At 34.8% G+C, this 12,521-nt stretch overlaps 1 protein-coding gene across 1 annotated transcript in view; it reads right to left on the bottom strand.

Moving 5' to 3' along the window:
* The window catches only part of LOC127648830 (TRAF2 and NCK-interacting protein kinase-like), a 156,332-nt gene extending 155,299 nt beyond the window's left edge, over window positions 1–1,033 (bottom strand). The window contains 1 exon segment of the mRNA XM_052133604.1: window positions 723–1,033. Within this exon segment, the coding sequence (XP_051989564.1) occupies window positions 723–779 (57 nt within the window). The 5' untranslated portion in view covers window positions 780–1,033.
* Between the last annotated feature and the right edge of the window lie 11,488 nt (window positions 1,034–12,521).

Below are 12,521 nucleotides of genomic sequence, written 5' to 3'. Positions count from 1 at the left end.
TAAAAGTCCTTGTATAATAAACAGTAATCAGAGACTTATAAAGTAATGTTTAGGTCATTCCTACAATTTGGCGCATTGTAAGTCCACAGTACAAGTTATGGTATTTAATGTTTAATTTCACTCGAGGACCATTTTAATAGGTTTGTTTAAAAGAATGCTTAGAAAAAGCTTATTTATCATTTTAAACACAGCTGTGAGCCTAAAAGTTAAAATGGTAAATAAATGAAACTTAATGCACAAGTGTAAAATATAATGCATTGGATTTGATTTATTTTTTTCAAACAAATGTTTAGCATTACGATCCCTCTCTAACATGTTCTTTTATGTTAAATGTGTAATTTTAACAGTGAACGTGGAGGGTTTTGTCTCCCTTGACTTTACCCAAATGTGTATTGACATTTAAAGGAATCCCTTTATGTGCTTCATTAGATTGCGACATCAGGATTTTTATTCATGGTTCCTCATTTACCTGATCAATTCATTGGCATTTATTTTTTTATATATGTAGTAAGTATCACAAAACATTTGAATAATGCTTTGCCTTCAGTTCCTATCGTCTGACCAAAGAGAAGCTCCGGCTCAGAAATGACTTAACGGTGAAAACAGACATTGTTTTCGATTTAACTCCGTTTCTATAATTGTATTGAATGCTGCGGTGTTTTCAGGTGCACAACACCAATAGTTACTATTAAGCATTTTCAATAAAAGAACACATAACTTACCCTCAACGCGGAGAGGTCTATTTCATCCAGACTCCGAGCCGGAGAATCACTCGCCATATTAGGCGTTAAGGAAACCCCGAATTATGAGGAAAAATAAATGTAATTGAAAAGACCTCAGACAGTCGCCTGCTGATTCCCTTTATAGCGCGTGCAAATCACGTCCCTTAGGACGCTCTTATTTTACAATCCTTCTTTAAACTGTGGATTCCACCGATTCAACACAAGCTTTTGCGAGTCCTCAATCAGACATAGCCTTAGTAAACAGAAGCTTCGAGTGCTATAAGGACAGCGGCATGTTTTTAGTCCCTACACTGTCGCTGAAACCTCAATGCTGGTCGTCTTGAGAGTAGCATCAATCAGATGTGTGGGAGGGGCTCAAAATAGAAGGGCGGGCATGTCTCACTAGCGCCGCCCATTCACTGGTTCCTCGGCTAGCAACACTGCTGCAAGAATAACGTGCAAATCCAGCTCAACGATGTTGCCCCGAGGCTTTTAACGCTCTCGTTTTATACATGCCTGTCATTTTTTATTTGATTAGTTGTAAGCTCTAAAACAATCTAAAACTTACCGACCGACCGACCGATGATAGACAGACAGACAGACAGATAAAAAGTAGAATGATAGTGGACGGACGGACAGACAGACAGACAGATAGATAGATAAACACTAGAATGACAGACAGGTAGGTAAACAGTAGAATGATGGATGGACGGACGGACAGACAGACAGACATATAGATAGATAAACAGTAGAATGACAGACAGACGGATGGATGGATGTTTTATACATGGGTAACTGAATTAAATTATATATATATATATATATATATATATATATATATATATATATATATATATATATATACAAAATTGTATTGTGCAGTGCTGTGGGATCCATGTCAAACCATATGCATGGCTTGATAAATGTTCAAATCCCTCAAAAATATATTTAAATGAATATTGGAATTGGAAAGAATTGGAATCTCTTCCGATAAAGATTCTTCTGTCATCTCTTTCTTTTGTCATTTATAGGGCTGTTTTGTTGACAGTTATCATGAAGACTATATGCTGTTTCTTGAGAACTCTTAAAATATATTTTGAACCACACACCCTTTGATAAACAGATCAACTTGGCAGAGTTTCAAACCTACATTTGAAATGACATTCCATAACCTCTGTTTTCTCACACCAAAAAATTTAAAAGAGCTTTCAAAATTTTAATGAAACTTTCCTTTATAATTTTGATCATGTGGAAGGGTATTTATGATATCGTACTGTATGAAATCGTTCCCATATACAGTAGATGTGTTTGGTCCAGTGTTTTGTGGGATATACGGTATACTGTACATGAATTACATATTGTAAAATGTGTTAAAAGGTTTTCAAAATGAATAAGTGCATGTCTGCCATTAAAATAAAAATATTACACAACTAATATTGAATATTTGTCAGTTTCACACATTTTAATCTATTGTTTTATTTCTATACACTTTTTGTATACATATACTGTAAAGTTCTTTAAACATATATCTACATAAAAAATTAAGTAATATACTGACAGTGCAAGGGACATTTAAAAAGACAAATAGGCAATAAATGCACAGTATTTGAACATTTATATAAAATCTATTACATTTATTTAAAATCTATTGCCAGTAGATCTACTTTAGTCGTAAGAAGGCTGGCACAGCCTTCCCAGTAATTCAGCTGAAATCCATTGTTTCCAAGGAAACTTGACCTATTTAATTATATAATTCACTTCATATGAACTCTTACTTTTTTTAATTGTCTACCTTCTTCAAAAACCCAATGGTATTCTTAAATTGTTTTCTTTTCCATCTTGTATCTTCCTTTTTAAAGAAATTCTAAAATAATATGCCTTTTACGAGATGCATCACATACAATTATGTGTTAAAATTAGAAGAGAGAACCTGTCACTCAGATTTGTTATTTTGACTACTTATCAAACAAATTAAAATGTTCAAACTATGAGACCTGTTCATTGGCCTTATGAGATATTGCCAAAGATTAATAATAATAGCTTGAAAACATATTATTTGCTTACAGGTTAATACTACATTACTATTACATGTTGAGTTGTTGGGTGTTTAAAAACTTAATAATTTTTTACTAAGGATGTAAAAATATCTTATCAGTAATATCTGATAAAATCACATACAATGCAGCAGAAATATTGTATAGAGCAGTCTGGTCCACATTTAAAGTAGGTTATTGGTTTATTTAACAAGATGCAAACCTTGAATTCAAATGTCAGTATTTACAATACATCTGTTTAATAATTCCAAGGATTTCTCTAGTTATTGCTTATTCAAAACAGCTCCTCAGCAAATGTAAGATGCAAGTGTGTCCAGCCCTCTGTATTGCTTTGCATGCAAGAATTTTCAAGTGGGTGTTTCAAGGTTAGAGGTCAGCATTTGCTTTAAATGTCAGTAAAGCACAAGCCATATGAGAGTCCCTCTCTGTCTTTTGATCCAAGAAGATCATTGGTATGGTTTCTGAAATTTGATTTTATAATTATCATTAATTTGACAGTAATATTAAATTATCTTTGCACTCGTCTCTTTTTGGTGTCTCTAATTCTGAATTCATTGCACCAAGGAGAATATTTAAGTAATTTAGCACATGCTTCTTCCAAAGTGACTAACAAATGCAGAATGCTACAGCAAAAGTGATTCATCCTGGGGACACAGTAGCATGAGAAGTGCCACATCACAAAGTTGTAGGATTATTCTGAAAATAACAAAAGTATGAGCTCGTAAAATAACAAAGTTTTTTTTTTTTTAAGAGAATGTGCATGTGAAAGAGTCTTCAATTCGATTTTTGTTCTGCCAATTGACAGTAACTTTGGTTGTTGATTTTCCTGGCAGTCGCCCTCTGGTGGTTTCACTCTGTAGGCAACATTAGAGTACAGATATTGCATGCTGTGTGAGACTGATGACTTACACAAACATGCTTGTGGTAATGTGTGCCAAATAACAAAAATGATCTGAATGGGCTTTCAAGGGCAATTACTAAATAATGCATCATATCTGTGTCTAAGTGGAGGAAGTGTCCTTGTCACATTTCTAGCAAGTATCTGTTAACTTGTACCCCAGAGGTGCTTCTTCAGTAGTAGCTAAGTTTTCAGTTACTCTGTAATCAGTAGACCTGTTTGTCCACTCGATGAAACCAGGACTTTGTAATAGAGGAATCAAATGTGAAAAGAAGGAGCATTTGGTAATTCTGCAGAAAAACAAGAAAGCCTTTTAGCTCCATGGGTTGGATTGAAAGAGCTTAAGATCTAAATGTGCATAATAATCCTTCATCCTGCAATACATAATAAAACCAACATACAATATGTGCACTGATGACAGAGAACGGTGGTTTGTGTCATTCTGTGAAGAAAGAGTCCATTGAGAAGAAAGAGTTTAAAGGAACACAGTCTAAAAGGGGAGTGAAACATTCGTGCATCTCTTTAAAGAGATAGTTCACCCGAAAATGAACATGCTGTCATCATTGACTTACACTCTTGTTGTTCCAAATACAACTTTCTGTCATTTCTAGAAGATATAAGAAGATATTTCTTCTTTTTCTTTTTTAACCACAGATGTCAACCTTGATTTTCAAGGCAAGATTTTCAATGAATAATGACTTAGATTTTGCAATGGTACTGTACTACTTCAGAAAACTTGTAATATATAGCGTAAAAGTCGTATAGTTATAGTTTTATCATACTTTGCTGCTTTTTTGTAAAAACATTTTGAGCTTGACAGCCCCCAGTCCCCATCCACTTTCATTGAAATATCAATTTGGACATTATGCTAAATACAGTATATGGGTTTGGAACAACATGAGGGAGAATAAATCATGACAGAAATTTCTTTTTAAGTGAAATAGCCCTTAAGACATCAGCTTAACTCAATACTCAGGGGCACTTTCTCTCATATCCCAGAAGAGCTAGTTAATATAGTTTCTCACATAGTTTTCATTTTTAAAGCTGATATGTGTAATTGCTGTGTAAATTCTGATTGTCAACATTGGCTCGACCAGTAGTATGAGTTTGGGGTAGGATCTTCGTTTGAACAATCAATGGAAGACCAGTGGAGGGAGTTTTCTAGAATCTGATGTAAATCAGCAATTATCTGTGATTATACTTCAGCTTTCTTCTTCTTTCCCAGCTTAATATGCAGAGACAGCTATAAGTAAGCCATTTAAAGATTAATTTTCTTGAAAACTTTAAACACTGTGTCTCTGTGACACTATGAAAATTCTTGTGTTTGTTTTGAGCAATCCACTTAGACTTGCCCCAACAAGCTACTCAACCAATGGCATGAGTTGTGGGCGGGACTATTTGACTGTTTAATCAACAGCAGTGGAGGGGCGTATTCAGAAAGCTGTTTTGAAAACATTGTTTATTTTTGCAATTCCTTTCGTTGGCACTATTGTCGCAGAAATTAAATACTTCCACTTTAACTAGCATGAGCTCTATGATTTAGTGTCCAAGATTTGTCCATGTACACCCCTCAAACAATTTAAAATTGAAAGTCAGCCTCTTTTCTTGGTAGACCTGGATTATAAAATTAAATACCATGAACAGATTTGCAACCGCTCTGTTTCTTTTGTTTCACACATTGTGTGGTGCTTGTTTCGAGTCACGCTCTCATGCTACGTGTCTAAAACCATTAGAGATACTCTGTCTGAGTCTTGTTTTCTTACACAAATTCCTCTCTGCAATGACATACAGTCAGGCTGTGTATGTCAGTATGCAGCACTGAGCTCTTGGCACTGGGCCCTTGGGTACACATCTATAGGTGATACTATCTACAGTGGGCAGTAAAGCCTTTGAATCTGCTACACTCTTGATCTACCCTCTCTGTCCACTAATGGCAGTGAAAAATCCTGCTGGTTTAGGCTGAACTCTATAGGGACCGATCCCTGTCCAAGAAGAGCCTGTTCAGTTGAGATAAAAATGAGCTGAAAAGTTGCTTTTAAAAACATATATTAGCAGTGCTGTGGGAAGATTGTATCTCTGCTAGGGGATAATCAATTAAATGTCTGTGTCAAGTCTATTTTTTATTTTATTTTTTTTTTGCTCTATTGTCCACTGCATGGTGCTGTAGGAGATATAATCGATTATATATGAGGTCAAAATGGTAAATGCCATTGATCTCATGGTATGGCCATGACGTTGAACTAGTGGGAAGAAAAGATGGCACCTCATAACAGTGAGATGTGGGTCTGAGTCCTCCCAAGAATATCTGGTTGAAGTATAAGGATCAGTATAAATCGAAGAAAACAAGCATAATAGGCCAGCACAAAATAAACAAAAAATGATTGAGTGCACCTGTAAGATCAGAAAACATCTGGCAGTTAAAGGGATAGTTCACCCAAAAACAAAAATTCTCAGAGTGAAAAAAAAGAAGAACATAAAGGGAGTTTGCTGATATATTTCTGATATTTAATTCTCTAATGTAATCATTTGTCCTCACCTTTATTTATAGTTCTTTAAAAAATATTAAAGTAATCAATTATTTAATGTTTTACGAGTTCTCACAATGCGTTAGACTTCCCAATTGCATCAGGCTTCACTGTGTGGCCACCAGAGAGCAGAACGATTTTTTGACATGAACTTCATCTCTCTAAACTTCAACATTTGGAAATATTTTTTGTCAACCAGTATTTGTCTGAAATTAACACCAAGGACACCATTATGGTTCTTGTGACTCACTTTCAGAACGGCTCAAAAAGGCAATTCGCTCCTATTTTATTTTATTTTTAACGGGTGTGTAGTTTTACGTGTTTTTCCCCTCATGTAAACTTCACAGGAAGATTAGTTACTAGATAGTTAGCTAGAGGAGGTTTGATTTTGAATCACCAAGTAATCATAATATTTGATAGCCTATGTGTATTACTGTAGGCCTATGTGTTTGCTGGTCTTAGAGCTAACAAAATGATTCAAAATGCACGTCTGCGAGTATTGTGGACTCTTTCTGGAGACCATACAATATATGCTTTTAATAGGTTTGCACAACTTGGCAAACTTCAGGTTTTTGTGTACTAGGCTATGTCTAAATCCCAATGTACATTCACAACGGCTGCGTATAAAATAAAATCTCAAAATGCTGCCAGCTTTCTGATTCTGTATGCGAAGGTAGGATGAAAATAAGGTGCTTTTTAAACTGTTCTGAGACCATTTTCCTTGAGAGTCCCCTTTTAAAACACGCTGTTGGTTGAGCCATTAACTGATTAGGCAGCAAGTCAGCTGCCCAAAACTTTAGAATGCAGCCATTATTGTTTTTCCAAAGTATGCAGTAATGGAAATTATTTTTAAAATACAAATGTATTATTGTGGACGTGGTCTAATTTTATAGGCTTTCTGTGTTTCAGTACACATGTGACCGAATTCATATTTGAAGGTGCACCGGCATTTAGACAGTAAACGAAAACCTGACATTTGCACAACTATTAAAATCTACTAAACTAAAAATATATGTGTGTGTGTGTGAGAGAGAGAGAGAGAGAGAGAGAGAGAGAGAGAGAGAGAGCATCACTGGTTGTAGATGGTGCCTGAAGAACATGAATTTGAATGTCCAAATAGTAACTGTAAAAATTATATTTTTTTGTCATCCTTTTATCACAGAAGAAATCATAAATGTTCTTCTAGAAATCGATCTTGTGCAGAGGTCTGAGCATTTCACTGCTTTTCCAGATATCAGTTGATGACCTGCTTGAAAGAAAAAGATGATTTACTGTTCTGTTTTGCAGATGTCAGTACTTTTCATTTAAAAAAAGTGACATAATCCATGATATAACTTAGTTGATATAACAGTTAGAAAATATGCCTACTACAAACTATTTGTCTGTGTGTGGGTCTGGGTGGTTCACGAGGACATTTCTTTAGCTTACAAACTGGTAATTACAAGGGTAGTATGCTATAAATGTGGTTTATGAGGACATTTCTAGTGTTTCCAATAATTCAAATCGCTTAAAAAAAACATACTTAACGATGTTTTTTGAAAATGTAAAAATGCAGAAAGTTTTTTGTGAGGGATAGGTTTAAGGTTAGGTTTAGAATCTATAGTTCGTAAAGTATAAAATCATCATGTCTGTGGAGAGTCCTCATAAGGATAGCCGCACCAATGTGGCAATTCTGCAATGGTGATGGAATGACGTTAGGTGAGTAAATGATGGCAGAATTTTCATTTTTGGGTGAACTAACCATTATGAGAAATGCTCCCACATTTACACATAACAAAGGACAACAATTTTGAAGGCTTTAGCAAGATTAATATTATATATTTCTTGCATTTTCAGGGGACTCAATTCAGCCCAGTAAATGAATGCTGGCAATTGAAAGCAAGTCGAAGTTAAGCACATCTTGTGATATGTCATAATATTTTAATCTGCTAAAAAGCTTATTATGTTGGTTGAGGTGATATACAATTTCTGTCATAATTTACTTGTCCTTATGTTGTTCAAACCCCATATGTATTTCTTATGCTGAAATCTTAAAGGGATAGTTCACCCAAAATGTAATATTCTCTGTCATCATTTACTAACCCTCATGCCGTCACAGACGTGTATGACTTTCTTTATTCAGCAGAACTCAATTGATGTGAATGGGTGCCACATTTTTGAAGCTCCAAAAAGCCATCATATAGCCATCATAAAAATAACCCATATGACTCCAGTGGATAAATAAATGTCTTCTGAAGCGAAACGCTAGGTGTGTGTTAGAAATACTGTACATCAATATTTAAAACTTTTTTACTTGACGAGGGTGGAGTTCAAACTGCCTTATGCGTGACCTATAGCGCGTCAGCCTAAGCACATAAGCGCAGTGTTGTTTACAACACAGGAGCATAGATGATCATACATACAGTATATGCCTCATTTGGCTGGTTTGGATACATCAACTGCAGCCTCATCTGGAACTGGTCAATAAGGAGTACTGTTTGAATGGGTTTGAATGCAAGTGAATGGAGGAGATGCCTCAGAACGAGCTCCTTGCTCTGATCACTTCATATAGTGCATTTGTGTGGAAACAGTATTGCGGTCCATATGAACAGCTGATAATAAGGGATCTATGTATGAATATCTATGGAAATGAGTAAACCACAGCTGGCCGGAAGTGAACATTTTTAGTAAAAAAAGCTTTAAATATTGATCTAACACACACCTAGCGTTCTCCATTATGAGAAAGTTTCCCACATTTTCACATAACTAAGAACACTTTAGAATGCTTTTAGTAAGATTAAAACTATATATTTCTTTCTTTTTCAGGGGATTCAGTTCTGCCCAGGAAAAAAATGGAAGTTGTCTATTTAAAGCCAAGTCAAATGAAAGCACATTCATATTTAAATCTGTTAAAAAGATTTTTATATTGATAGAGGTGATATACAAATTTGTTGACAGTTTACTCATCCTTATGTCGTTATGTTGTTTCTTATGCTGAAGACAAAGGGAGATATATTGATGAATATATAGCCGTCTATCATACCATGGCAGTTGACATTGCTTTCATGCAGCTTGTGAATCATATTCAAAGTCTGAAGTCATATGTTCACTTTGTGTGATTAACAGAATAAAATAATAGAAATATATATTAGTTTATTAGTTTGGAGCAACATTAGGGAGAAAAGTTGAAAAGCAAATGGTCATGTATTGCAGAATATTTATTTATCATTTATTTATAAGGGTCGTTGCGAGGATCAATCCAGATTCCAAGTGCTCCAGAAGTGGCAAAACATTGCAAATGAAGAAACTCTTTCCTGAATCCTCGTAATCAGAGTTTGTTCATTTGAGTTTGCAAAATGATGAATCTACCACAAGAGAGTATGTGGTGCTCAGGAGAGTTTATGTATGAAAGTTTTTATATATTCAGGAGTGTTAAAAATGAAACAGTTTTGCACAAAGCTTAAATTTATTGCAAGAATGAAAATGCTGTGTGTCATACCTGTGAACGAGGGTCATTATTAGTAAGGACATGCAGAAGTGTAACAGTCATTTAAATCTCTAGTTTTAAGAGATTTAAATTACTATGTAGTTAATTACGATACATTGAAATAACTGATGATTTGACTTAATTTTGAAGATCCATTGCGCAATAACATTTATTGAAGTCACATTTTGCTGTAATTTTTCTTTATTCACTGGCATTGTTAAAGGATTGCAATTCTATAATGTGTATATATTGTATTCCAGTAAATAAACTAGAGAAAGTGACCAGCCAATTACTGTACATTTTACAGTGTAACAGTATCTATTCATTGTATTACAGTACAATACTGGTGCAAGTAAACAATAAAATGCTGTAAATTCTACTGTAACAGTATATTGCTGTAACTACATTCTATATGATAAGATGGATGGTACTATAAATGCTTTTACAGTAAAATGACTGTAATCCAAATACAGTAAGTTACTGTAATTTCTAAAGGAATTTATTTTTAAGAATTTCTCAGCTCTGTTGGTCCATACAATGCAAGTGTGAATGGTGACCAAAACTCCAAAAGTTCCTAAATGCAGATAAAGTTAGCATAAATGTAATCTACAAGACTCCCGTGGTTTGATCAATCTTCTAAAGCAATCCAGTTGGTCTTGGGTGAGAACAGTCAAAAATATAACTCCTTTTTCGCTGTACATCTTGATATTGCAGTCTCTAGGAATGATCATGATTTCAAGCTCATTTAAACGTCCTAGTGCTTGACACATGCCCAGCACTAGATGATGTTATAGGAAGTGTAATCAAGCTTGAAAGGAGAATATTGTCAACATGAACATGATTTATATTTTGGTCTGTTCTCACCCAAAACCAACTGGATCACTTCAGAAGACATTGATTAAAACACTGGAGTCTGATGGATTAATTTTATGCTGACTTAATCTCCTTTTGGTAGCTTTTGTCATTCTGGTCACAATTCACTTGCATGGACCTACAGAGATGAGATATTCTTCTAAATCTTGGTTTGTTTTCAGCAGAACAGAGCAGTCATACACATCTGGGATGGCATGAGAATGAGTAAATGATGAGAGAATATGTATTTTTGGGTGAACTAACCCTTTAATGCAAAATCAAATGCAATTTTTTTTTTAAACTTCCCTTTAAATACTTTCCTAACGGCAAAGCGGAATGGTTCCCACATGTACATCTTCAAGATGTCCGTTTTAGATTTTTTAATCTGGAAAGCATTACAATCTAATTACATCTGCTAAACTTCTTAAAAAGATCAGAATTACAAACATTCTAAATCATAAATGTCTCAAAGAAATCTGCTGAATGTCTTATTGACATCCTTATTGACATATGTCTTATAGACATACTGTATTGCAGATGAGCAAACAATGTAAAAAATATGGCTTCCAGATGTAAACACGTACCACAAATAGAGATCTGGGTGATGTACGTGTGCTATCTGGGTTGTTTTTGTCTTTGAAAAGACTTTTAATTTACATTTTATTTTTACATTTATTACACACTATTACAGGATGTTAATAATGTATTGCTCAAATATTTATGTTAAATCACTGTAATATGCATACATTTTTATTGTAGGTTGTTTTTGTGTTACACCCTCAACTGAGTGACAACCAATTTAGGATAGAATGACATATTCCTCCAGACATGACACAACTTGTGATCATCACAAAGAGAATCAGGAATGGCATGTATGCCTGGGTGTGTTGAATTGTTTAAAATTCAGAAAGAGTTTCTGTTTGACAGCAGCTTTTAAAACTACCTATGTATTAGCTGGTAACATTATCATACTCTTATGGGAAGGCCAAAATAATAATAGGGTGTGAAATGGAACAATAAGACCAATAATCAGGTTGATGGTTCTTCCCCATCTGTTAACCCATGGGATAGTTAACCCCAAAATTTCATAATTTACACGACCCGCCCTGCCACAAGGAAATTATATTTCCATTATATAATTCCATTATATTACTCTGTAATGTTATGTTGCTATGGTTACAAACAGCACAGGGGACAGGATGTCATTAAGGGAATAATTATTGTATGATACCTGCTCAAACCACCCAGTCTATCAACCAAAAACTGAACTTGCAACTTGATTTCCATTGCTTAAATTCAAAGATGGCAAAAAAACAAAACAAAATACACCAAAAATATAGTCATAATTGTCACTTACATTTTACATACTTAAAAGAACTTCTAAACAAAGCATAATATCTCAGTAGCAATAATTAGGTGTGTCAGCATGTTTATATTACAAGAATAATGAGCAGTGAAATGTGAATTATTTAATTAACATATGGACTCTGCAAATGCAAATTTGCTAGAGAACGCTGCTCATTTCAGCAGAGGACAATTTGTGTAATGAGCCATTTCAAAATACAAGAGAACAACAGTGTAGGTAATTGGGACAGGGCTGTTATTTTCAAATGACACGTGTGATTAGTGAGACATGACAACGCAGCAATTGACCAGATTACTCTTCAAGAATCCGAATGCGCTCAATATGTCTAGATATGTTGAGTAGGTGGAGATTTCTGGACCATTCAATGATAAGAAGCCATTAAGGTCACAGAGATAATCTATCAAAGCAGCCTGTCTCTTCATTTCAATTCCTCCAAATATGATTTCACTCAAAGGACGTCATTAATGTCAGCTGAGCTCTATCAGATGTCTCCTCCAATGAGGCGCATTTGGGGATGAGCCAGTGGCCAGATTTGCATTTAAATGGCTTTGTAATGACTGTGTTGCAGACTTCCAGGTTTCTTCTGATACTGGGCACAGATCAGAGCCGGTTCCCTAGTAAACCAATATTCATAAGGA

This window comes from Xyrauchen texanus, chromosome 9 (assembly GCF_025860055.1).
Source record: "Xyrauchen texanus isolate HMW12.3.18 chromosome 9, RBS_HiC_50CHRs, whole genome shotgun sequence".
Taxonomy (NCBI): domain Eukaryota; kingdom Metazoa; phylum Chordata; class Actinopteri; order Cypriniformes; family Catostomidae; genus Xyrauchen; species Xyrauchen texanus.
Note: the sequence above shows the minus strand (reverse complement) of the source record. Positions and strands in the feature narration are given on the sequence as shown.